The 22,298-nt window shown below is 51.8% G+C and overlaps 1 protein-coding gene across 1 annotated transcript; it reads right to left on the bottom strand.

Moving 5' to 3' along the window:
• Positions 1-349: 349 nt before the first annotated feature.
• Positions 350-19,505, bottom strand: LOC127556968 (allantoinase, mitochondrial-like). The gene is made up of 12 exons (XM_051990474.1): positions 19,502-19,505; positions 17,539-17,690; positions 14,704-15,011; positions 10,812-10,926; positions 8,588-8,734; positions 7,634-7,650; positions 5,673-5,795; positions 3,987-4,173; positions 2,946-3,084; positions 1,951-2,123; positions 1,257-1,289; positions 350-760 (listed from the first exon to the last, which is right to left on the bottom strand). Exons 1-12 carry the CDS (start codon positions 19,503-19,505, stop codon positions 602-604), a joined length of 1,557 nt encoding a protein of 518 aa, XP_051846434.1. The 3' UTR covers positions 350-601.
• Between the last annotated feature and the right edge of the window lie 2,793 nt (positions 19,506-22,298).

Consider the following 22,298-nt stretch of genomic DNA (forward strand, 5'->3'; position numbering starts at 1 on the left):
CCCCCGGTACTTTGCTGCTTCCCCACATGCTTCCGGCGTTCCCATTCTGGGGGAATTTTCTCTTTTAACATGAGACAAAGCTCTTGGAACATCTGCAGGCCTGTGGGCGGCACTTTGGGGGCAGAGGGAACTTTCTCGGGCCTTGGGAAGGTCCCCCTTGGTGGTGATTCTCAGCATCTTGCCTGGAGAGCCCCACGTAGCACGTCCCACCTGGCCCTCAGCCGTGGCCCGCAGTGGGGAGTTTTCGAATCGGTCCCAATGATCACGCCGTCCCCTCCCCGCCTTTTCCCTTCTGGCCAGCGCTGTTAGCGTGTTGGGACGTTGAGTCACGGCCATGTGACTCTAAGAATTCAGTCCAAAGCGACCCAGCGAGCATTTATTAATCGCCGCAGGATACCAGGTGTGGATGACACAAAGCATAAACCGAGCGTTTGCTCTCAGGGAGCTTCTTCTCCCAAGGAGTGAGGCCGGAGGAAGAGCACGCAGATAACGCGATTCACAATATACCGAGTACAAAGTTACATTTGTGCCGGGAGTGAGGCCTGCGGCGCCAGGGAGGGCTTCCTGGAGGAGGAGGCACCCGAGCGGAGCCCTGGCAAAGCTAGCAGATGCTGTTTTTCCCCCCGAGTTTATCATTTTCCACCAGAAGCAGATTCCCACGTGGCGTCGGCGAGAACTCCCCGTTCAGGTAAACCAGGTGGCCGCGGACCACGGTGGCGAAAACCTCTCCGAGAAGGCGGAAGCCTAGATAGGGCGTCAGCTGCGAGTGAAAGGAGACACCTGTGAGAAGGCCGGCCTCCTCCGGAGGTTTCCTCGAGCTCCTTCTGAGGCTGCTCTGGGGGGCTCCCGGGCCCCCCTCGGGACAATCGCGGGGCCACGACCGTGGGCAGAGCGAGCGCCCCGTGTCCCCTGGCCCAGTCCGGGCCGTGTCCCCGCTTCGGAGAGTCCCGCCCCACGCCCAGGCCGCAGCGAAATGTAGGGGAGCCCCGGACAAAAAGGGGGACGGCCTTCCTTGTTAGCTTTCAGGCGGTTCCCCTACTCTCTGGTTCTGGATCCATCTCAGGCATGACGCTCCACGCCCAGAGTCCCTGCTAAGTCCCTTCCTGAGGTTCTGGGAAACCAGAGGGGAATCTCCCTCCCTTCCCGGCTGGGGAGCAGCAGCCCCCACAGTCACTAGCCCCAAGCCCAGGGTCCCGGGTGGGAACCGCCCTCCCCACCTGCCCCAGGAGCCCCTGCTCCAAATCAAACCCCCCTACCTTGTTTTTGTGCTGAATCATTCTCTCATTGACCTGAAATGAAAGAACACACGTGTTCAGGCTCCAATCTCCGAGCTCTCCCATCTATCCTGGGGGGAGGGAAAGGGGAAGAGGCTTTCCCCTATTAGGACCATTAGCCCGCCGGAGCCCTGGGGGGGGGGATCTGGCCGGAGGGAGTGCCCAGAGCTTCCTCCTCTGCCCTGGACCCCCCCTTCCTGGCCAGCCCCCCCCCGAGGTTCCCCAACGCCCCCCACTCAACCTGGTCAGAAGTGAGCTTAAGACCTCTGCTCCCCAACCTCCTCCTCCCGCTGCCGATGGGAGCCCGAGGGTTACAGCCACTGGTCCCAGCACCGGCCTGTGAGCTGACCTGTCCCTCCTGCACCACCGGGCTACACTAAGTACTCCACCAACGCCTGTGGAATTGACTCCGAAGAGAGTCCCACTGTGACAGAAGGGGGGGCCCGGGGCCTCCCCTGGGGCGCTGCTGGGGCTCCCCGTACTCATGTAAGTTCTCCCACCTCTGGCTCCCCTGTTTAGCTCCTACCTCCCAAGGCCCCGTATAAATGCCCCCCTCCCTGGGCCTTCCAGCCCCCCGCCTGGCCTCCGAGGGCCCGCTCTGACGGTTCTTCCCTCCCTCCACAGTCTCCAGCCAGAATCGGTGCGTCTCTGGCGGCACATCCTGGTCCTTATTCACCTCCAGCTCCTTGTCCGGATCCCAGATCACCAGGTCAGCATCTTGCCCCGGGCTCAGGGACCCCTTGTGTGTCTCCAGCCCGCTGAGTTTGGCCGGATTCTTGCACATGAACCTGACCACGTCAGGAAGGGCGAAGCCTCTGAGTCTGGCCGAGGTCCAGAAAAGGGGGAGTCCTGCGGGGGGTGGGAGGTCACAGCCAGGAGGGTCCCCGTCCCCCACGTGACGCCAGACTAACCCCCGGACTACGAGAAGGCTTCCGGAGGGACTCGGCTGAACAGGCCTTTGGCCGGAGCCCCCTGTGCCTCCATGGCGGCTGCTCTCAAAGAGCTCCCATTCAGTTAGGAGGGAGGGGGATAGTGCATGAAAATAAATGAGGGAATAGAAAAAATCGAAAGCCATTTCCAAGAAAAGGGGGCTAAGGTTGTTGCTTCAGAAGGGGCTCCTTCTGAACCCGCGCCAGGGTCCCAAGGGTAAAGGGTTTGTTTCCAGGAAAAAAAAGCCTCTTTCACATCTAATTTTCCACTGATTTTTGCTGGGGAGATGGCGCTTGGGGAGATATTTTGCCTTCCAAAGGTTTCCCCTGGAATTGTCACATCTACCAGAGGGAGTCGGGGCTGCGTCGGCCCTGGCAGAGACTGCCACGAACTTGCCAATGTTCCCCTCGCAGAGGCAGCAGCAGGCAGCGCGCCGCCGTCAGGGGCCTGGGGAGCAGCTGCCGGGGAGCCTGAAGCGGGGGCTCGTAAGCCCCCTCCATCCCAGCACGCTGGCTGAGCGAAAAGGGAAGAGGCCCCGGGAGGAGGGCCCGCTCTGCACGCTTAGAGCGGAGACGTGGGAGGCCCATCCTCTTCCCCCATTTCACAGGTGGGAAAACAGGCCCAAAGTCGCCCCCTCCCCAGCCTGATCCTCCAGCTCTTGTCAATTCTGCCATAGCTCTCGTCCCCTGGGAAGCAGCCTCCCCTGGGCTCCCGCCAGGATGAGCTCCCAAGGGCCCTTACCGAACTGCAAGGAGGAAATGCCGCCCCAGGCCCGCAGGAAGTCGCCACTGTCCAAGAGCTTCAGGTCTGCCGTGCAGGGCGAGTGGTCCGAGACCACCAGGTCAATGTCCCCCTTCTGGAGGGCCGCCCACAGCTGATCCTGAGAGGCGGAGACACCCGGTTAGAATCCCCAGGAAGTGGTGGGAAGGCGGGCGCTCTGGGAGGGAAGGGGGGAGCTCCGGGAGGGAAGGGGGGCGCTCCGGGAGGGAAGGTAGGAGCTCCGGAAGGGAAAGTGGGTGCTCTGGGAGGAAAGGTGGGCACTCTGGGAAGAAAGGTGGGAGCTCTGGGAGGGAAGGGGGACCCTCTGGGAGGGAAGGGGGGCGCTCCGGGAGGGAAGGGGGGCGCTCTGGGAGGAAAGGTGGGCACTCCGGGAGGGAAGGGGGGAGCTCCGGGAGGGAAGGGCCCACTTTCTGGCCCCTGACTCCCTCAGTATAGAGTCTCTCCTCCCCAAAATTCGCCTCTTCCTGGAGCCGGGAGCTCCCAGCGCGGGCACCTTGCCTGGAGAATAGGTCGCAGGCCCCTTATGAGGGAGAAGGGCCCCCCAGACGATTGCAGAGATATTAAGGCAAACTCATTTCTGGCAATTTTATGTGCTTGAGGGTTTGCAAGCACGTCCCCATATTATCTCACTTAGTCGCTAACCCATTGGCCACAAGGACAAAGGCAGAAGCTGCGCTGATGGAGCCGGATTTCTCCGCCTCTGAAAGGGCCTTAATATAACGCAGCGGATCCTTAGGGGAAGCGGTCAGTGGCGGACAGGGACAGGAAATCGGGCTGCCTCCGGCACCCACTGGCCACGGGTCGGGTCCCAGAGACTCCTTCAGCTCCTGAGGCTTTAGGCAACTTTCTAGGGCTCTCAGGTAAAGAAAAGGGACTCCCACGGCTGGGTCAAGGAGCTCTCTCCCAGGTGAAATCACAGCTCCGGTCCCCCTCCCCCTCTTCTTCCTCCCTCCTCCTCCCCTTTCCCCCCCCCCCACCCACCAGAAGGTCGCCACATGTCACCTGATTCTTCTTGCTCCTGATTGGGGGACAGCACTTGTACTGGGTGCCTCCGGTGGGCACCCCCGAAGCCTCCAGGGAGAGATAGTGGTGGGTGGTCTCCACGGTGAGCGGTGCCCCCTTCCTCCTGGCCTCCTGGATGACTGGCAGGGCCTGGGCACTCGACAGGTGAACGATGTGGCACCTCACCCTATTATGGAGGGAAAGAGGGGGTGAGAGATTTCCTCCCCGCCCCCTCCCTCCATTAAAGGGCAGCTTCCTGCGGGCAGGGGCCGTCCCCTCTCACTTCTCCAGCTCGGCCGGGGATGACCGTCTGCGTGCGGGAGAGGCGGGGACGGTTTCCACGCGTGTTTTTGCATCCCCAGCACTAAGGACTGAGCCAAGTCCGGCGCCGATGTGCTAGAGGCTGCAGAGAAGGGCCTGGGACGGCCGGCAGCCACAGACAAGGAGTCCGTGAGGCTGGGGGGGGACTCCCCCAGAAACGGCCGCGGCCCGTCAGTCACGTCCCTTACGTTGTGCGAGGCTGAGGCAACGGAGCCCGAAGACCCTAATTCCCGGCTGACTCTACCGCGGGGGGTTTGGAAAGTCAGTGCTTCTAACGACCCTGGGGGTTCCAAGTCCGCGAGCCTCTGCGTTCCCCCCTGACGTCCCTGAGGCGAGGACGGGTTTGTCCCGGAGGCTGTTCCCACTTTGCCCATCCTTGTTTCCTTTCTTGGCTTGGGAGCGGGGAGGGGGAGGAAGACGGGGGACTCCGCCATCGCACAACGCGCGCTGCAAACTGCTCAGGATGGCGCCATTGGCCGCGGAGTCTGTGCCTCAGTCACGCTCCTCCCTGGATCCTTGCGGAAGGGCTGGCTCACCGTCCCCCTCCCAGGCAGAGGAGCCCCCAGCCCAAGGACACCATTTGATGCTCCGCGAGGACAACTATCGTCAGACTCCAACGCTGCCCCGAGCCAGGCTGGCCCTTGGGACACGGAACCGCAGAACAAAACCGGGTTCGCTCATTAATAAGCCCACGAGGCCGCGGGAAGTGGGCCTGGGGCGGCCAGAACCCGAGAGGTGGAAGGGAGCCCGGCGTCCATCCCGCCCGAGTCACGGCCAGACAGGAACGTCTCCTAGAGCCTCCCCGAGGGGGCCGAGCCTCTGCTGAGTCAGGGCCCCCGCCGCCTCCCAGGGCTGCCCGCTCTCCCCCAGCTAGCTCGGACAGGACAGGACAAGTGGACACGGCCGGAAGGTACAGAGTCGGAGTTTGTCCAGGATCAGGAAACACAAACTGAAGCCTCCTTCCAGATAATGGAATATTAGACAATCGCCTCCCCTTGAAGCTTCCCTTTCCCAGCCTCGACGTCTCCATTTTTTCCCATCCAGTCCCCCTGTGGTGTATCTCAAGACTTTAATTTGCTGATTGTTTTCTCTGGACACAACGTCACTGATAACTTCTTGGAGCTTATGATCTGATGGGGGCGACGGGGGAGTTCATGTGCATTTCTATCTCCAGCTCTGCACACACACACACACACACACACACACACACACACACACACACCATGTTTAAAGAGATGGACGGTGACAATGGTGGGGGAGGCGTTTCCAGCCGCCGGAGAAGCTGGAGCTTCCCTGATACCTGCTTCCCCTCTCCTCCCCCCCCCCCCAGTCCCTCCAGTCCTGGGACTGGGCTCTCCCACTTACTTATACTGGAGACACAGCTCACAGATGGTCCGGATGGCCTTGACCTCCATCTCGTCGGGGCGGGATGCTAAGAAGGTGCCGTACTCCGAGGGTTCTGCACACAGAGAACGAAGGGAGAAAAGGCTGCGACCCTCTGGAGGACCCGCGCCCCACGGCCCCGAGCTCAGGGATGCCTGTGGGAGCCAGGTGGTGCTGAGGACGGTCACCGTTTGTTTGGCGCCTACGTGGAACTTCCATCCTCAGGACTTGGGGGCACCAGGTACGTTTCCCTGTCGGAGAGGGGGTCAGGGTCCTAAATTCGGGTTCCAATCCAAAGCACTTCTTACTCGATGGGGGATCTTGAACAAAGCCATTTGCAACGTGGATCCTATCTGTGAGAGGTCGGGGAGTGGCCGGACGAGTCCCCAAGTCCCTTCTCAATCTACGCTCCGATAAATGCCTCCTGGATTGGCCTGGATCTGGAGTCCTGACCCCGCAAGGCTCGGGAACAATCTGACTCTGGTTTGGGATGAGAGGGAAGGGCCCATTTCTTCAACCATCCTGGATTTATCATCTCTTACTTCTTTGTCTGCCCAGTGCCTAAAACACAGTCGGCCCCTAAACTTAATTAAAACCTAAATCAAAAACTGGAAAGCATCCCCCAGGCCCGGGCCTTCTAGTCCACTCTAGTCCATTCATTTTACAGGTGAGGAAGCTGGGCCTAACATCCCTCAGGAAACAAGAGGAAGCATTTGAGCCTGTGGCCTTTGACTCCAAGTCCAGGAGATTTACGCTGCCCTCTCAAGAACCTCCTCACTAGGGCTGTGATTTGATTGGAGCAAAAATCACCCCAGTAACACAGAATACATCCTCTTTTAGGGGATGGAGTTCCATGAGTTGCTCTGGACCAAATCGGGGACCCAGTCTTGGGGCGATGAGCCCCCCAACTTTAGGGCAGCCCGTCCTCAGACAGCAGAAACACCGTCTATCCAAGGGCAGCTCTGAAGGCTTAACCTTCTAGACTCCACCTCCAGACCCCAAGAGGAACGGGTGAGGAGGAGGAAGGGTTGGCTGGGATCCTTAACCGCATCCTAAGCCAAGTACCCATTGCCCGGGATGTGACGGGTTACATGGATCCTCAGAAAAGTCGTTCAGCTCAGAAGCAAATCTTCTCCTCTACCTTTATTTCCCCATAACATGCCATGAATGTGTTTCCAGCGGAAACTCATTCAATGTCTTTTCGGTTTGGCATTCGGCTTTGCAGCGACAGCCCCTTGATATGATTTGGTTCATTTTGATGATTCAAAGATATCCCACAAAGAGATCTAACTCAGCTTCAATGGATCAAGGATGGGCAGAAGCAGCTACACCCAAAGAAAGAACACTGGGAAATGAATATAAACTGCTTGCATTTTTGTTTTTCCTCCCGGGTTATTTCTCCCTTCTGAATCCAATTCTCCCTGTGCAACAAGAGAACTGTTCGGTTCTGCACACATAGATTGTATCTAGAATATACTGTAACCCATTTAACATGTAAAGGACTGCTTGACGTCTTGGGGAGGGGGTGAAGGGAGGGAGGGGAAAAATCGGAACAGAAGCGAGTGCAAGGGATAATGCTGTAAAAAATTACCCTGGCACGGGTTTTGTCAATAAAAAATTATTAAAAAAATAAAGATGAGGAAACTGAAAAACAAACAAACAAAACAACAACAACAACAACAACAAAAACACACATGTTCTAGAGTGTTACTCTCGCCACCGGCCAGAAGAAATCCGGAAGAAGGGAAATAAACCAAGCCCTGCTCCTCCTTCCTCCCTCACCCCAATAACTTTAATTTTCCCCAGAGCAGTGATAGCGGCAATTAATAATAACAATAGGAATACAGGAATAAAATAGAACGATGGTAAAATTGCGCAAGTTAGCAGCAAGGGAAGCGGGTCCCTGGGGCTCACCTCCGCCGACAGGTTTCCCCACGTCCAACTCCTCCTCTGCGTGGAACTGTGGGAAAGTGACCAGAGGACAGGACATTAACATGGGCTCTGGGCTCAGGGCTGGCGCTTTGCGTCTGTCTTTGCCTGGGGGGAGGGGAGGGGGCTGAAAGAGACCGTGGGGGTCGTCTGACGTCAGCCCACCCTTGTGCATCTGGGGGGCTGCGCACTCTGCTCGTCTCCCCGGGACCCTGAGCCGGGACTCACACGGCTCCCCTGATCTGGTCACCGGCCCCCTCCCAGTCCTTTCCAAATTTAGAGGCAGCCGGATGCTGGTTAAAGGGCCAAACCTAGAGTCAGAAAAAATCCAGCCTCACACACTTACTGGCTGCGTGATCTTGGGCAAGTCCCTCAGCTCCTGTCTGCTTCCCTTTCCTAACCATAGAAGGGAGGTGAGAACAGCAGCTGTCTCCTAGGGCTGTTTGTAGGAGACATTTGTAAAGCACTTAGCCTAGTGTCTGGTATACAGTAGGCGTTATATAAGTGCACGCTATTATTATTATACAACCTATTGTGACCACACAGTTTTGCTGGAATTGGTGAATTTTAGACACTAACTTTCAATAATGCCTTAGAAAATTTTATAGTGTGTGTGTGTGGGGGGGGGGGGCAGCTCAATGGCATAATGGACAGAGCACTGGCCCTGAAGTCAGAAGGATCTGAGTTCAAATATGGTCTCAGATACTTAACGCTTCCTAGCTGTGCGACCCTGAGCAAGTCACTTAACCCCAATTGCCTCAACCAAACAACCAAATAAACAAATGAATAAATAAATGAATAAACAAACAAACAAATAAATAAATAAAATTAGGGAAGGGAAGGACAGGGATCTCGGAGTTCCTCCCATTTCTGGTCTATGTGTTGAATGAGCAGATCCCATTGAGTGCATGGGTCACCCCCTCAGCCCATAAAGAGGGAGAGAGCAGCGGGCAGCCGGGGGCACTCACCAGAAGCACACAGTCTGTCCCCTGCAGCTCCCTCATGGCCGCGTGCAGATCCCGGACGCTGACATGGGGGAATTCCTTCACCCCGCTGTCAATCATGAAGCATTTAAAGCCCGGCACGCCGGCCGCCATCATGGGTCTGAGCTCATCCTGAAAGAGACGGGAGAGAAGAGAGCCTCAAGCCCCGGCTCTGGAGGGGCCCTCCCAGCGCCAACCCTGATGTAGCATCTGATCATGCGACGTTTCCGAGGGGCCTACGCAGGTCAGGGCTGGGGAACAAATACGGGGGCTTTCTGGGCTTCCAAAATCTGCCATTTTCTCTGCTCCATTCAGGCTGAGATTTGCAATGAGCATATGGTGCTTGGAGCACATGGTTCTTAGTCTTTTAACTGTCTACCAGACAACTGCCACAAAAGATGTGCTGTTATTTGCATAATAATACGAAGATGTTATTTGCCAGTACTTTTTTTTTCCCTTGAGGCAGTTGGGGTTAAGTGACTTGCCCAGGGTCACACGGCTAGGAAGTGTTAAGTGTCTGAGCCCACATTTGAACTCAGGTCCTCCTGACTCTCTGTCCACTGCGTCACCCGGCTGCCCTCTCCTTCCTTTTTTAACTGTCTACCTGTGTGAGGCAACCAATACAGAAGAAATGAGAATCTAGCTGTCATCCATTAAGCCCTACATTAGAGATATTTGCAAAACTATTAAAATAATGTTATTCTTTTCACTAATTTGTTGGAATTGGTGAATTTTAGACACTAACTTTTTTGGTTATTATTTGTTTTGGTTAATATAGTTTTCATGAAAATGTTACTGGTACGAGCATATAATTTCTTGTTATTCTAAGTTAATCTAATAATATATAATAATCTTAATATATTATTTAGATATAATAACATATATAATTATAATATATAATAACATTAATAAATTAATATGTTAATATATAAAATATATAAAAATTATATATTAGTATATAAAAATATAATATATTATAAAAATTATATATGAAACACATAAGACTAATAATAATAATAAAAGTAATAATTAGCCAATATTTTAAATTATATTAATTTTAATCTCCAACATGATAAATATGAATAGATATGAGCTATCTAAACAAAAGCTCTTTGAAGTTCTCAATATTTAAGGACATAGAGAGATCTTAGGAGCAGAAAGTTTGAGAGCTGCTGCACTAAAATCATAGGGGAAAGAATTTCTTGGCAATCAGGATTTTTTCTTTCTTTATCTTGAAGATAGAAACCATGTTTTTGCCTTTCTTTGTGTCTTTCATAGTTAGCACAACGTCGGGCACACAGTAGGTGCTTAATTAATGCATGATCAATACTGGTCCAAGATCGGAAGTTCTTAAGTCTGCGTCTGTGTGTGTGCACATGTGTATGTACATGCGGGTTTGGGATGATTCCTTTGGCCACAATCCACTTATGCATCCCTTTTCAGAATGGTTTTAAAAGCATAAAATAAAACATGTGAATTTATAAAAATCAATTATTTTGAAATTTACTTATCAAAGAGTTAAGAACTCTTGCTCGAGACCCCTGAAGTCACATATTGTTGAACTGCAGAAATCGTCGTCGTCGTCATTGTCGTTATTAAAAACTTCCTGGACATAGTCCTGAGCCTGGGGTCAAGAGGACTCACACTCAAATCAGGTCTCAGATACTTACTAGTCGCATGACCCTGGATGAGTTGCTTAAAGGCCAATTGCCTCAAAACAACAGCAGTGAGGAAAAGGAAGAGTTGGTGGAAGGGCGTCTGTGGGAAGAAGTGAGGTCGGGGCAGGGGGTCCGGGGAGACCAAACCCGGTAGAATGTGAGCGTCCGGAGGGCAGGGGTCTGAAGTACCGGCACAAGACCCGGCCTAGAATAAGAACTTAATGGACGTGTTGGTCGGTTGGACAGACATTTGGACTCCAGAGTCAGCTCAAGCCTGTCCCAGTGCCCCCTCCCAGCACCTTCCCTCTGAGCTCATCTCCCCACTGCACACCCTTGGTTCCTGCTTGGTTATCTGCTGCCCCATCAGCAGGTGGGTTTCTGGAGGGGAAACTCCTGGCTTTGCCTTTCTTTGTGTTGCTGGCACTGAGCGTCCCCCCTGCTGCGGGGCAGACGCTGTAACTGGCTGGTCTGCGGGAGCGTCTCCTCCAGGCTTTGTTCTGAGGGTTTGAGGGGGGACTGGACTTAAGAGGGCGAAGGCCCCAGTTACTCACAGCGTTCCCAGGGACCAGCCCACCCCAGAAGGCCACGTCCACGTGGCACTGTCTCCTGGCCGCCCTGAGCTTGCTGTGGAAGTTGTCCAAGGTGGTGGTCGGGGGCTGGCAGTTCCTGCAGAGGAGGAGAAATCGGTGAGGGGGCTTTCCTCCCCACGGCTGGGGGAGCTCTCCGTGGTGGGGAGGTCCTCAGTGTGGAGAACTCAAGGGCCCCTGCGAGCTCCGGGAGAACCCGGGGCCCCTGTGACCTCTGGGAGACGGGGCGGCCCTGAAAGGCTGTGGGAGGGATGGAGGGAGAGGATGAGGAGAACCCCTGGGCAAGGAGCATTTAAGGTGGCAGCGAAGGGACCAACTGCAGGCGGGGTGTTCTCCTGCCCTCAGAGGAATCACTGCGGGAAGTTTAGCAAACAAAGCTCCGGGTGCCCATCTCCCGTCGGAAGCTTCCAAGTCCCTCTTCCCTGGAGGACATCACGGCTCCAGGGCCTGAGAGCTGGGCTTGGAACCAAGGCCCGTTTGCAGATCCCAGCTCTGACAGGCACTCCCCGTCGCCTCGGCTCCCTGGGCCTCAGTTTCCCCATCTGTAAAGTGCCAGGTGGACTGGCCGGCCTCTGCAACTGATGCTCCCCAGGAGAGGGCAGTGTTGGCTCACGCGTAATTCCGGAAGTCCCTGAGAGAGGGAGCCAAGGGCCAGATCCTGCTGTTCCAGAGCAGCCCCAAAGAGCAGCTGGGGAGGAGCTGCAGACCCCTGGGGAGGAGCTGCAGGCCCCTGGGGAGGAGCTGCAGGCCCCTGGGGAGGAGCTGCAGGCCCCTGGGGAGGAGCTGCAGGCCCCTGGGGAGGAGCTGCAGGCCCCTGGGGAGGAGCTGCAGGCCCCTGGGGCAGGTTCAGGCAGAGCTTTGCCTGAAGATTTTGTTGTCCACAAAGCTCCAAAGCCCGGGATTAAAAGGGAGGGAGAGGGGGGACTCTAAGGTGCTGCCTTCATCCCTAGCAGGTTCCATTCAGTTCGTTTTTTCTGAGAAAATGCTCTTTTTCTCCACCACACAAAAGCCAAAAAAGAGCTTCAGAAAAAGAAGGCAGCGATGGATAAAAGCTTCTCTGGAGAACCAAGGGAAGAAAAGTCTGTATGTGAGTGAGTGTGTGTGTGTCTGTGTGTGTCTGTGACTGTGTGTGAGTGTGTGTGTGTGTGTGAGTGTGAGTGTGTGTGTGTCTGTGACTTTGTGTGAGTGTGTGTGTGTGTGAGTGTGAGTGGGAATGTGTGTGTGTGAGTGTGAGTGTGTGTGTGTCTGTGTGTCTGTGACTGTGTGTGAGTGTGCGTGTGTGTGTGAGTGTGAATGTGTGAGAGAGTGTGAGTGTGCGTGTGTGTGTGAGTGTGAATGTGTGTAAAGTGAGTGTGTGTGAGTGTGAGTGTGTATGGGTGTGAGTGTGTGTGTGAGTGTGAGTGTGTGTATACAGAAGGATTTTATTCAGTGCATCCCTGGTTACAGCTGCCTGTGTAAATGCAGGGGATTAGACTGAATTATCCAGAAGTGGCAGGGAGGGGAGGGAAGGTCCATGGGAGCCGTTTTCCAGGATCTGGAAGCTGTCACAGGCAAGGGATTGACTTTGCTCTGTTTGGAATCGAGGCAGAACCTGACGAAATGGAAGAGGGGGATGGGGGATCCCAGAGAGGCAGATTTAGGCTTAATGAAAGGGAGAGCAATGAGAACCCCAGGACCTGGCACCCAGACCTCACTGAGGCTTTCAAGCAGAGGCCGGCCAGCCACTAGTGGGACTGCCTTACGGGGGTTCCCGGGCAGGTGGGAGTTAGGCCAGTAACCTTCAAGGCTCCTTTGAGCTTGGGATTCTGGGACGCTGGCTCTTGTGGTTCTGTACAGCTGAGCTTCCTCCTCCCTGCCCCTCCTCCTCCCCACCTCTCTTTCCCCACCCTTCCCCCTAATCCTTCGCTCTCACTCCTCCCCACCTCTCCTCCTCATCCCCTTTCCCATCCCTCTTCTCCATCCCTCCTCCTTATCCTTCCTCTCCCACCCTTCCTCCCCAACCCTCCTCCCCATCCCTCCGCCAGCATACAGCGGTTAAGGAGCAGGATCACTCAGGAACAGTGGCCACATACATTGGGCCTTAAAGTGCATAGGCTGGGGTGGTTGTTATCCTCGTTATCCCCATTTTACAGAAAGGAACCGGAGATAAGGCAGGTGCCCTGCTCGGGTCTCACAGCGGGACTGGAATGGAGGTCCAGTTCTAATCGCCTCCTGGCTGCCCTGACGGCACTGCCTCCTGTCCCCGCGAGTCTTCCCGCTCTCCCTTTGAAGCTCTCCCCTTTGGGATTAAAGTCCCAAGCCTTGGAAGGCTCCAGGAGCTTTCCTGGGCCAACAGGGGAGCGTCCGTATTCAAGAACCCAGCCGGGGTCTCCAGCCCAGGAGACGGGAAGCTTGGCCCGGCCGTGGAAGCCCCTGGCTCTGGGCTGAATCTCGCACTAGGCCGTGGCCCCAGAACAGAGACCCCCCAATGGGGAACAGAAATAGCATCTCGTCTCCTTGTCAACTCAAACGACAGGATGCCCCGGTGGGAAGCGGGATACCCCCTAAGGGGGATAAAAGTTCAGAGACACCCGGAGGTTGCCGTCCCTGTGTGTCCGTCTGCCTGCGGCTGCCCAGGTCCTGGGGACAGGAGGTTCCTTCCTCGGGAGGGGGACTGGCCCGTACTGGGGGGGCGGTGGGAGGCGCTGGTCCCCTCAGACCGTGGGTTTGCTCCCCCCACCACAAGTCACACAGGACCCACAGCGATCCAGGCAGGAGAGAATTCCAAATGAGCAGTTTGTGCCTGGCGTGAACACGGCCCCAAGCGGGCTCCCGGGATTCGCCACTTGTACTCACTGTTCTCGCTAACTAGGTGCTAAATTCGGGGGCCAGGAAGGAGCAAACATAGCCGGGACTGTGAGATTTTCTGTGCTCCGAGGCGGGGGCCACTCGCTGGTGCTAACTGAGCCGGAGCAGGGAGAAGGAGCTCCTACACTCACTCTCCTTGGACCGAGCAGGGCCCTTTCCAGGTACTGGAAGCTGCTGGTCCTGGGAGCTCGTGCACTGACTCTCCTTGGACCGAGCAGGGCCCTTTCCAGGTACTGGAAGCTGCTGGTCCTGGGAGCTCGTGCACTGACTCTCCATGGACGGAGCAGGGCCCTTTCCAGGTACTGGAAGCTGCTGGTCCTGGGGGCTCGTGCACTGACTCTCCACGGACCGAGCAGGGCCCTTTCCAGGTACTGGAAGCTGCTGGTCCTGGGAGCTCGTGCACTGACTCTCCACGGACCGAGCAGGGCCCTTTCCAGGTACTGGAAGCTGCTGGTCCTGGGAGCTCGTGCACTGACTCTCCACGGACCGAGCAGGGCCCTTTCTCGTTACTGGAAGCTGATGGTCCTGGGGTCATCCTGTCATGGAGATCCTAGAAAGAGGTGGTCTTTGGAGGCCATTTTGTCCAATCTCCTCCATTTAATTACATATGTATGTATTATGTAAATATATACACATATATATGCAGATATACACATTATATATAATATAAAGTATATATAACATGTATATATATATAGCTATATATAGTATATATAGCATGATACAAATGATAGTTATTATCATCGTCATTATTCCAGATTCCTTATTGGTAAAATGCAGATTAGCTCAGATGATTAGGTCCCTTCTGGCTCTAAATCTAAAGCTCGTGGATGTTGGTAACCACAAAGAGAGCAGACGGGCTGGGCTCCTGCGAGTTGTTTGTGGGGGTCTTTGGGGCGATGCTTCGGCCTGTCACCCCCAATCCCTTTCTGAAGCCCATCCGCCTTCCTCCCATCCGTGCTCGCGCCCTCCCCGGCCCACCTGCCTCCCCGCCGCTCCGGGCACTCACAGCGGCATGTCTACCAGGGTGGTGATGCCCCCGGCGGCGGCGGCCCTGGTCGCCGAGTGGAATCCCTCCCAGGCCGTGCGTCCCGGCTCGTTGATGTGCACGTGAGAGTCCACGACGCCCGGCATGACCACCAGGTTACCGGCATCGAGCACCTGGGAAGGGGTGGAAGAGAGAGAAAGGCAAATCAAGCGAGGGGTGAGCCGTGGTCCTGAACGGGAAACTGCCACAAGCAGGGAAGCTCTGCCCCCGAGAAGGCACCATTCTAGGAATTTGGGGTCACAGGGGGTTTCAGGGGGGATGACAGGAATCTGGGGAGGGCTGGATCATAATCTCTTTGGAGAGCCTCAGGAAAGTGGGCAGGCAGGCTCTTTGAGCAGACTAAATCCCCAGGCGGCTTGAACCTATTTCTAGGAGAAAAACAAGGCTGTGACTGCTCCTAAGATGCCCAAGTACAGATCAGAAAGAAACTGTCTTCTGGGCAGAAGATGGAGCCCCACGGAACAGCCATGGTCACATTAATAATGGCTTCCAGAAACCAAACTTGGTGGGATTTTGGTGGAAGAAGAGGGGAAATCCTAAAAACCAAAACCAAAAATATAATTTAACTTTACTCTTAGGGATTTCTTGCATTTAAATTGACATGAGAGCCTTACTGTTATTTTTTTGGATTAGATTGTGCAAACATTTATTAAGTGACAAAGACCCTTACAAGGATTACGTTTTTTATATGTTTTGATTATCTGATAGCTACACAATGATGCTAAATGTTCAGGCAATCCTGATTAAGAATTTATGTAAGAAATAACTACATTTCAATAGGAAAAAAACTCCCCATCCTGCTCACGTGATAAAAAGTCCATTGAGAGCAATCCTTCCCAATAAAAGGTCCATTAGAACTTTCCTGTCATTATATTGTACTTAAATTATATTTCTAGAACCTTAGCGTTTGTGTAATTTGTGACTATTGTTCCATAAGCAGAGCCCACAGCCAGGACTGAGCTTGTATACACACGCTCACATATACACAAGCACACACATCCTTATGAAGCTGCTTACTAGAGTGACAAAATTAAATTAATATTGATTTTGTTTTAAGGAAACTTATATAATTTTGAGCAACTGCAGACATCATGGCGGGATTAGAGGGCTGAGATTTAGAGCTGGCAGATCAACAAGAGGGCATCTCATCTAATGCTTTCATTTGGCCATGGAAGGAACTTGACATGTTCAATCAAGATCACAAAGAAGGAAACGGGAGCCCCACAACTCAAACCCAGTCCATCCGGTCCCAAACTTAGTATTCATTTTATGTTTATGTTTTTTTCCTTTTTCTAAAAAATTTATTTCAAATTTTAACATCATTTCCATATTTCCATATACAATTTATTTCCATATTTTCCTATACAAGTAACTACAGAAAAAAGAGGATTTTTCCATATAAAGCAACTTCAGAAAAAAGAGGATCAGTTATGTCATAGACAGTCTCTCTTTCATTCTAGATTAGTAGATAGTTGTTTTGTAGTCTTGCTTATCTCTGCCTCCTTTGGAACTTCCCTCTGTTCTCTTTTAGATTTGTTTTCGATGCTTTATTCATACACTTTCCCCCAGACTTTCCTCCTCTCTATCCCAGAGCTTCTTCTCCATCCCAGGGCTTCATCTCCATCCCAGGGCTGCATCTCCATTTCAGAGCTCTGTCTCCATCCCAGGGCTTCGTCTCCATCCCAGGGCTTCGTCTCCATCCCAGGGCTTCGTCTCCATCTCACACCTTCGTCTCCATCCCAGGGCTTCATCTCCATCTCAGAGCACTGTCTCCATCCCAGGGCTTCGTCTCCATCCGAGGGCTTCGTCTCCTTCGGAGGATGATGGCTCTTGGACTGGAGGGTGATTTTGACTCCAGGTCATTTTCTTGCCTTTTATTTTGTGAAATAAGTCATGCTAATAAGAATGCTAACTAGGCTAACAACAAAAGCTGGCGCTTCTGCAGTATTTTTACTTTGCCAAAATGCTTTCCATACATTATCTCATTTGTTGAAGAGCATATTCTGGAAGCATTTTTATAAAAATACCTCTGTGCTCAAAGTCACATCAGAAGCATATTTTTTTTCTTTTCAAATGGAGACCTGGAGCTCCTCTGTGCCGAGGACAGTGGCTCTAACGGACAGGACCCTGGGCTAGGAGTAGGGATGTCCAATTGCAAACCGAGTTCTGTTGCCTGCTGGCTTTCTCCAAGTTATAAAGAAGTCCTTCACAGCTGTGATCCGGCTAAAGCAGAGACCAGAGGAAACCTCACCTCTCTGTCCTGGACTATGCTTAGAAAGCAACAAACATAAGAATTAGGAAGACCCAAGTCCAAGCTGCCAAGGACACTTTCTAGCTGTGGGAGCCTTTAAAATGAGGGCAATAGCACCTATTGCAAGAAGGTTAGAAGAGAGCGTATATTTAGAGTGCTTTGCAAATATGAAACAACGGTTACCCAGCTTGTCAGTGACCCTCTGAAACTCTGGTGTCCCGAACTAAACCCAGGGCTTTTGATCAGGTCTGACCTGAGCAGAGGGCAGTGGGACGATCACCAAGTTCTTCCTGGAAATTCTGCCCTAGGGTGTGCTAGAGTCAGCTCCTACTGACTCCGAGAGTCAGTTATTAAATTTTCAGAGTGATCACTGACGGCTTGGACATCAGCAAACTACAAACCGGATCTCGATTTACAGTTTGCTGATTGTCTAGACTTTGGAAAGCGATGGAAATGGCGATTAAACTTAAAAGTGTGTCCGTGTACATTGAGAGGGGAGCCTCTCATTAAATTAAGGGGAGCCTCTCATTAAATCGAACTTTTACCAGCTCAGTCTGGCTATGCCGTTCATTGCATACGTTGTCCAAGATTGCATTGGCTTTTTCCACATAACACTGTGGACTCCTATTCAGCTGGTGGCCTTCTGGGGCCCCTTTCCTGAACTCCTGGCTAGTCACAGCACGCCCCAGAGCCCCATCTGTGAATGTGATATTTTTTAGAACCGGATTGTGTCTGTGCCTTGATCCCTTTTGGCCACTTCTGGTACGTTACAGACATTTAGGAAGTACTTGTTGGCCGATTGGTTTCATCTTTTTCAGTGCAGCCCAGAGCTCTAGCCTCTCCGGATCTTTTTGGACATTAACCATCATGTAGTAGGTTAAGTGTTCTTCCCACTTTGTCTCATCTACAAATCTAAAAAGCCTCCTCAAACTATGGTCTTCAAACAAGCCTTCGGCAAGAAGACCGAACAGCCCAGGGCTGAGCACAAGGGTCAATCAAGATCCTGGAAACTTCCTTCCAAAGTCATTAAATCATGAGTGTAGTAGTGTCTTATGAGAGTTGTCTGACCATTCCATTAATCCCAAGTATTTGACCTGCCATTGAGTCCAAGGCTCTCTACCTATTATATTAGAACAGCATGAAGACTTGGTGATAGGATTCCCCTGTTAATATCCTCGTCCCAAAAGGAAATAAAGTTCATTTGGGATGATCTGGTGGCTGGTTCCTTATGGTCACTATTTCCTTTTCTAGAATTTCATCAACCACCCTTCTAATAATACCTTCTAAAATTTTGCCAAAAGTCAACATCAAGCTCATGGACTTATGGTAATGGTCTCAATTTTCTTTCCTCTTCTGAAAATTGGGACAGTCTCTTGTCTTCTCCAAACCTGTGGCAACACCCCAGTTTTCCAGGATTTTTCAGAAATGGTTAAGCATGGTTCAATAATGATAACCTCCATGTTTTTCAAGACCAGTGACCAGAGTTGAATTGGGCTAGGTGACCTGAGGACAGCTGGACGCTTTCCTATTCTCTCTTTACTTTTTGTCTATCAACTCTCTATTAGTTATTTTGTAATGCCTTTTCAGTCCAAAGATCATTCTTCTTGGCAACAAAGGCAGAAAAGAAATGAGTTGAGCTGCCCCATTGGGCCCCAGTAGCTCCACAATAACTTGTTTTGGACAGAGGGCTCAGTCCACAGCAGATACAACAAAATATAACCAAAGGGTAATGAACTAGGTCAGCCTCATACCCTGGTGTGGAGTAAAACTCTGATAAGACTCGAGGATCTGACCTGACTGAGCCTGGTACGAACCTGGCTCTCTGAGTCACGTCCGTCAAGTACAACTGGCATCCTTCAAGGGCGTGGCCGTGGGATCGTGTCTCCTAAGAGAGACCCTGGGGTCCCAAAGACAAAGGTGCTTTGGTGGCTGTTGGGGTTACCCTCAGACTGAAGGCTTTTCTTAGAGAAATCTTGGTCCGTGTCTCAACTACGCTCATTTTGAGAAGGGATCAGGTCTGTGAATAGCTATCAATCAATCCATATTTATTAAGCCCTACGACTATTAATATTTAATAAGCCCTCAGGGAGCTTCCAATCTACTGAGGAAACATCAAACAAACAAAGCAAGCTGTTTCCAAGAGAAACAGGAAAGGATTAGGAGACTAGGTAGGTGATTTTTTTCATTCTGCCACAATTAAGGCTTATGAAGAACAGCTCATCCATGGTCTCTTTGACATGTCTGCACTTGTAGAATCCCAGCATCTCGGAGTTGGAAGATGTCCATCACTCAAGAAAGCACCTACTATGTGCTTGCACTATTCTAGACACTGGGACAGGTGACCTCCCTACAGCCCCCTCTCCCAACTAGACTCCCCTTTGCTTATATCCCTCCAATGAGAGGCAATCTGCTGCCTTCCAAAGCAACCCATTGCATTCATAGACAACTCCAATTGGTGGGAAGTATTTTCCTGGTGTTGAAACTCACCCATCTCTTTGCATTACTCACGCATCTCGGGGTGGTCCTAAGGGACCAAAGAGAGTGCATTCAGTCTGAGGTGGTGGCTAATGGGCAGAAACGCCCTAAGCTTATCACTTGTTTGACACTCAACACCTCCACATCCTTGTACTAGAATGAAGGGCTCTCTTCTAAGTGACTGTAACCACTTTACTTGGGCACAGTGTGAAGGGGCAGGACAAGAGAGGAGAATTTGTATCTACCCCCTCCAGTGGGCATGAGAGCTGTGCCAGGGGGTTGCCCATGGGGATGAACAGAAAACCACTAAGGGCCTCCGAGCCCTAGTACTATGATCTTAGGAAATGTGTGAAATGAGGAACACATCATCCTTGTTCTTTCTGCTGCTGGAGTTTTACCAAGAATGATTTCAGTGGACCTAGAGAGGATGCACTTGTATCCCAATACTTTTATTCAATTATTAAATAGTTATTTTATCTGTCTGTACAATGCTCCATAGCACACTAAAAATAAAAGAATAAAGAATGAGACCATTTCTATATGAACCTCATCAAAAAAGATGTAAATAATGAGATAATGACAATAATAATAAGACTGATTGTCTATTTTAGCTTCACAAATAATTAAAATTTTTTAAAAATCACATTGTATGATGTTTGTCCCATTTGGGATGACTTTTTCCTTAATAATTTTTAAAGTGTTATACAAATTAAGAAGGAACCTACTGATGACGTTGGAAATTGTCTGATAGATCTAGTTATCGATCTCCTTTCCTTCCAAATTGACAAGTGGCTATTTGAGGATATTGGCAAGGCTTCTTTGCTTGTGGTATCTGAATGAAGATGATTATGTAATAAGATTTTATTCTGGAAACAATTTTAATCATAAAAGGTAGGTTTCAAAGACTGGGATTATCAGCAAATATTATATATGGGAAGATAGATGGTATATATTCTTCATAAAATGTTTGTGTTCTATACAGAGTATCTCAAAATTCTTAGTGCAGTTTTTAAGCCATCAAAGCTTCAAAATATACTGGCTGTTGGGATGACAAATACAGATAGGTAGATATAGATTATATATGATATATATATATATATACACACACACAAATAGATTATATATACTATATATACATATGTACATGTTACATATGTGTGCTTGTATATATAATATACAATATATACATAATATTGTCTAAGTGCATATATGTGTGTATATTTGTACAGATACAGATATAGATACAGATACAGATACAGCAGATACAGATATAGAAATAGATATAGATACAGACACAGATACAGATATATGGAGGTCTTGGAGGGAAGAGGAGGAAGTCTCTTGGGGAGTTGTGGATGGACAGACAGGTCAGCTCAGCTGAGCCGCTGGGGAAAAGTGGGGGGTGAATGGCAGGAATCTTAGGGAATAATCTGACACTTCAGGCCCTCATGCCTGAGTAAACCGTTCTGGCCGACAGATAAGGCTTTCTCCTCACAAATGTTTCCTCTCGTTCAAAACCTGACTATTCCTTCATCTATTTGTTTGACGCTGCCTCTGTCACTAGTTGCCTGCTAATGTTGCCCCGCTCTGCACCGACCCCAGGGCCCCCAGGACTTCCTGCCGCTGGCCGGGGCTGCCCTCCTACTTGCCTTGTCCCCCTGGCTCTGGACTCGGCTTCCAATGGTCAGGATCTGGGCGATCCGGCCCCCCGCAATGACGATTTCTGCTGGGAGAACGGCGTCATTTATCACCATCCGATTGCTTCTGACGACTGTGACCTGCGAGCCCACTTCCATCCCAGCTGCTTCCTAGAGAGAGGAGGGACGGAACGGGGAAGGATGCCGTCAAAACCTGTGGCCGGACCCTTTAAGCCCACCCCACGTCGTCCCTTTGATCCCTCACATGGGCGCCAAGGAGTAAAAATAAAGCCTCTTTCCTTATGTTTTCCCAGACTTGGCGGTAAATAAATAGCTCATATTTACGCGTCCTTTGCAGTTTAGGAAGCGCTTCACGAATGTTATCTCTACAACAACCCTGGGAGGTAAGGTATTATCTTAATGAGGAGGAGAGCGGAGGAAACAGCAGGGAAGCGACTTGCCCAGAGTGACCCAGCGAGCCAGTGTCTGAGGTCCAGCTGAAGCTCAGACCCTCCTGATCCCGAGCCCAGCTCCTCATCTCGCCCCCTGCAGCTGCCTGGGAGCCCCGACAAGAGCTAAGCTGGTGCTCGTTGCCTGGGGGGCGGCGATGGGGAGATGTCTGTCTATTTGGGGACCAGACGACAAAGTGGATAAAGGGCCATCCTCAGGGTCAAGAGACCCTACATGAGTCACAGGCTGGCTGGGTGACTCTGGGCCAGTCACCTAGTCCATCAGTGTCCATGCATTGAAGTCCACTTTATTGTGGGACTTCCTCACACCAGGGTCCTCTCCTCCACCCCCACCCCCAGCCAAAGGCGACTCCTATGGCCCCCAGGAAGTTCCTTTACCCCTTTATTCCATCTCTATTCTCTTCAGCCCCCCCTCAGTCCCTACCAAATAGGTGAGTTTCAAAGACCCTAAAGGCAGCTGTTCTGCCCCATGGGTGGGCTGCGCTCAGGAGCCCATTCCTTGTCCTCATCCTTCTTCACAGAGAAGGGATACGAAGGTCAGGGAAGATGGCCTTGCCCGGATCGCCCAGAGAGTCCCTGGGGAAGCCAGCATTTGGCCTCCACACTCTTTCCTGGATGCCCCGTTGCTTCCCCCAGGGACAGACAAAATCCATGGAAAGGCTGGGTGCCCCTAAGCAGCCAGCCCGTTCTCTGGGGCCATGTCCTTCCAGGAGCATTTCCTAC

Source organism: Antechinus flavipes, chromosome 3, assembly GCF_016432865.1.
Source record: "Antechinus flavipes isolate AdamAnt ecotype Samford, QLD, Australia chromosome 3, AdamAnt_v2, whole genome shotgun sequence".
Lineage (NCBI taxonomy): Eukaryota > Metazoa > Chordata > Mammalia > Dasyuromorphia > Dasyuridae > Antechinus > Antechinus flavipes.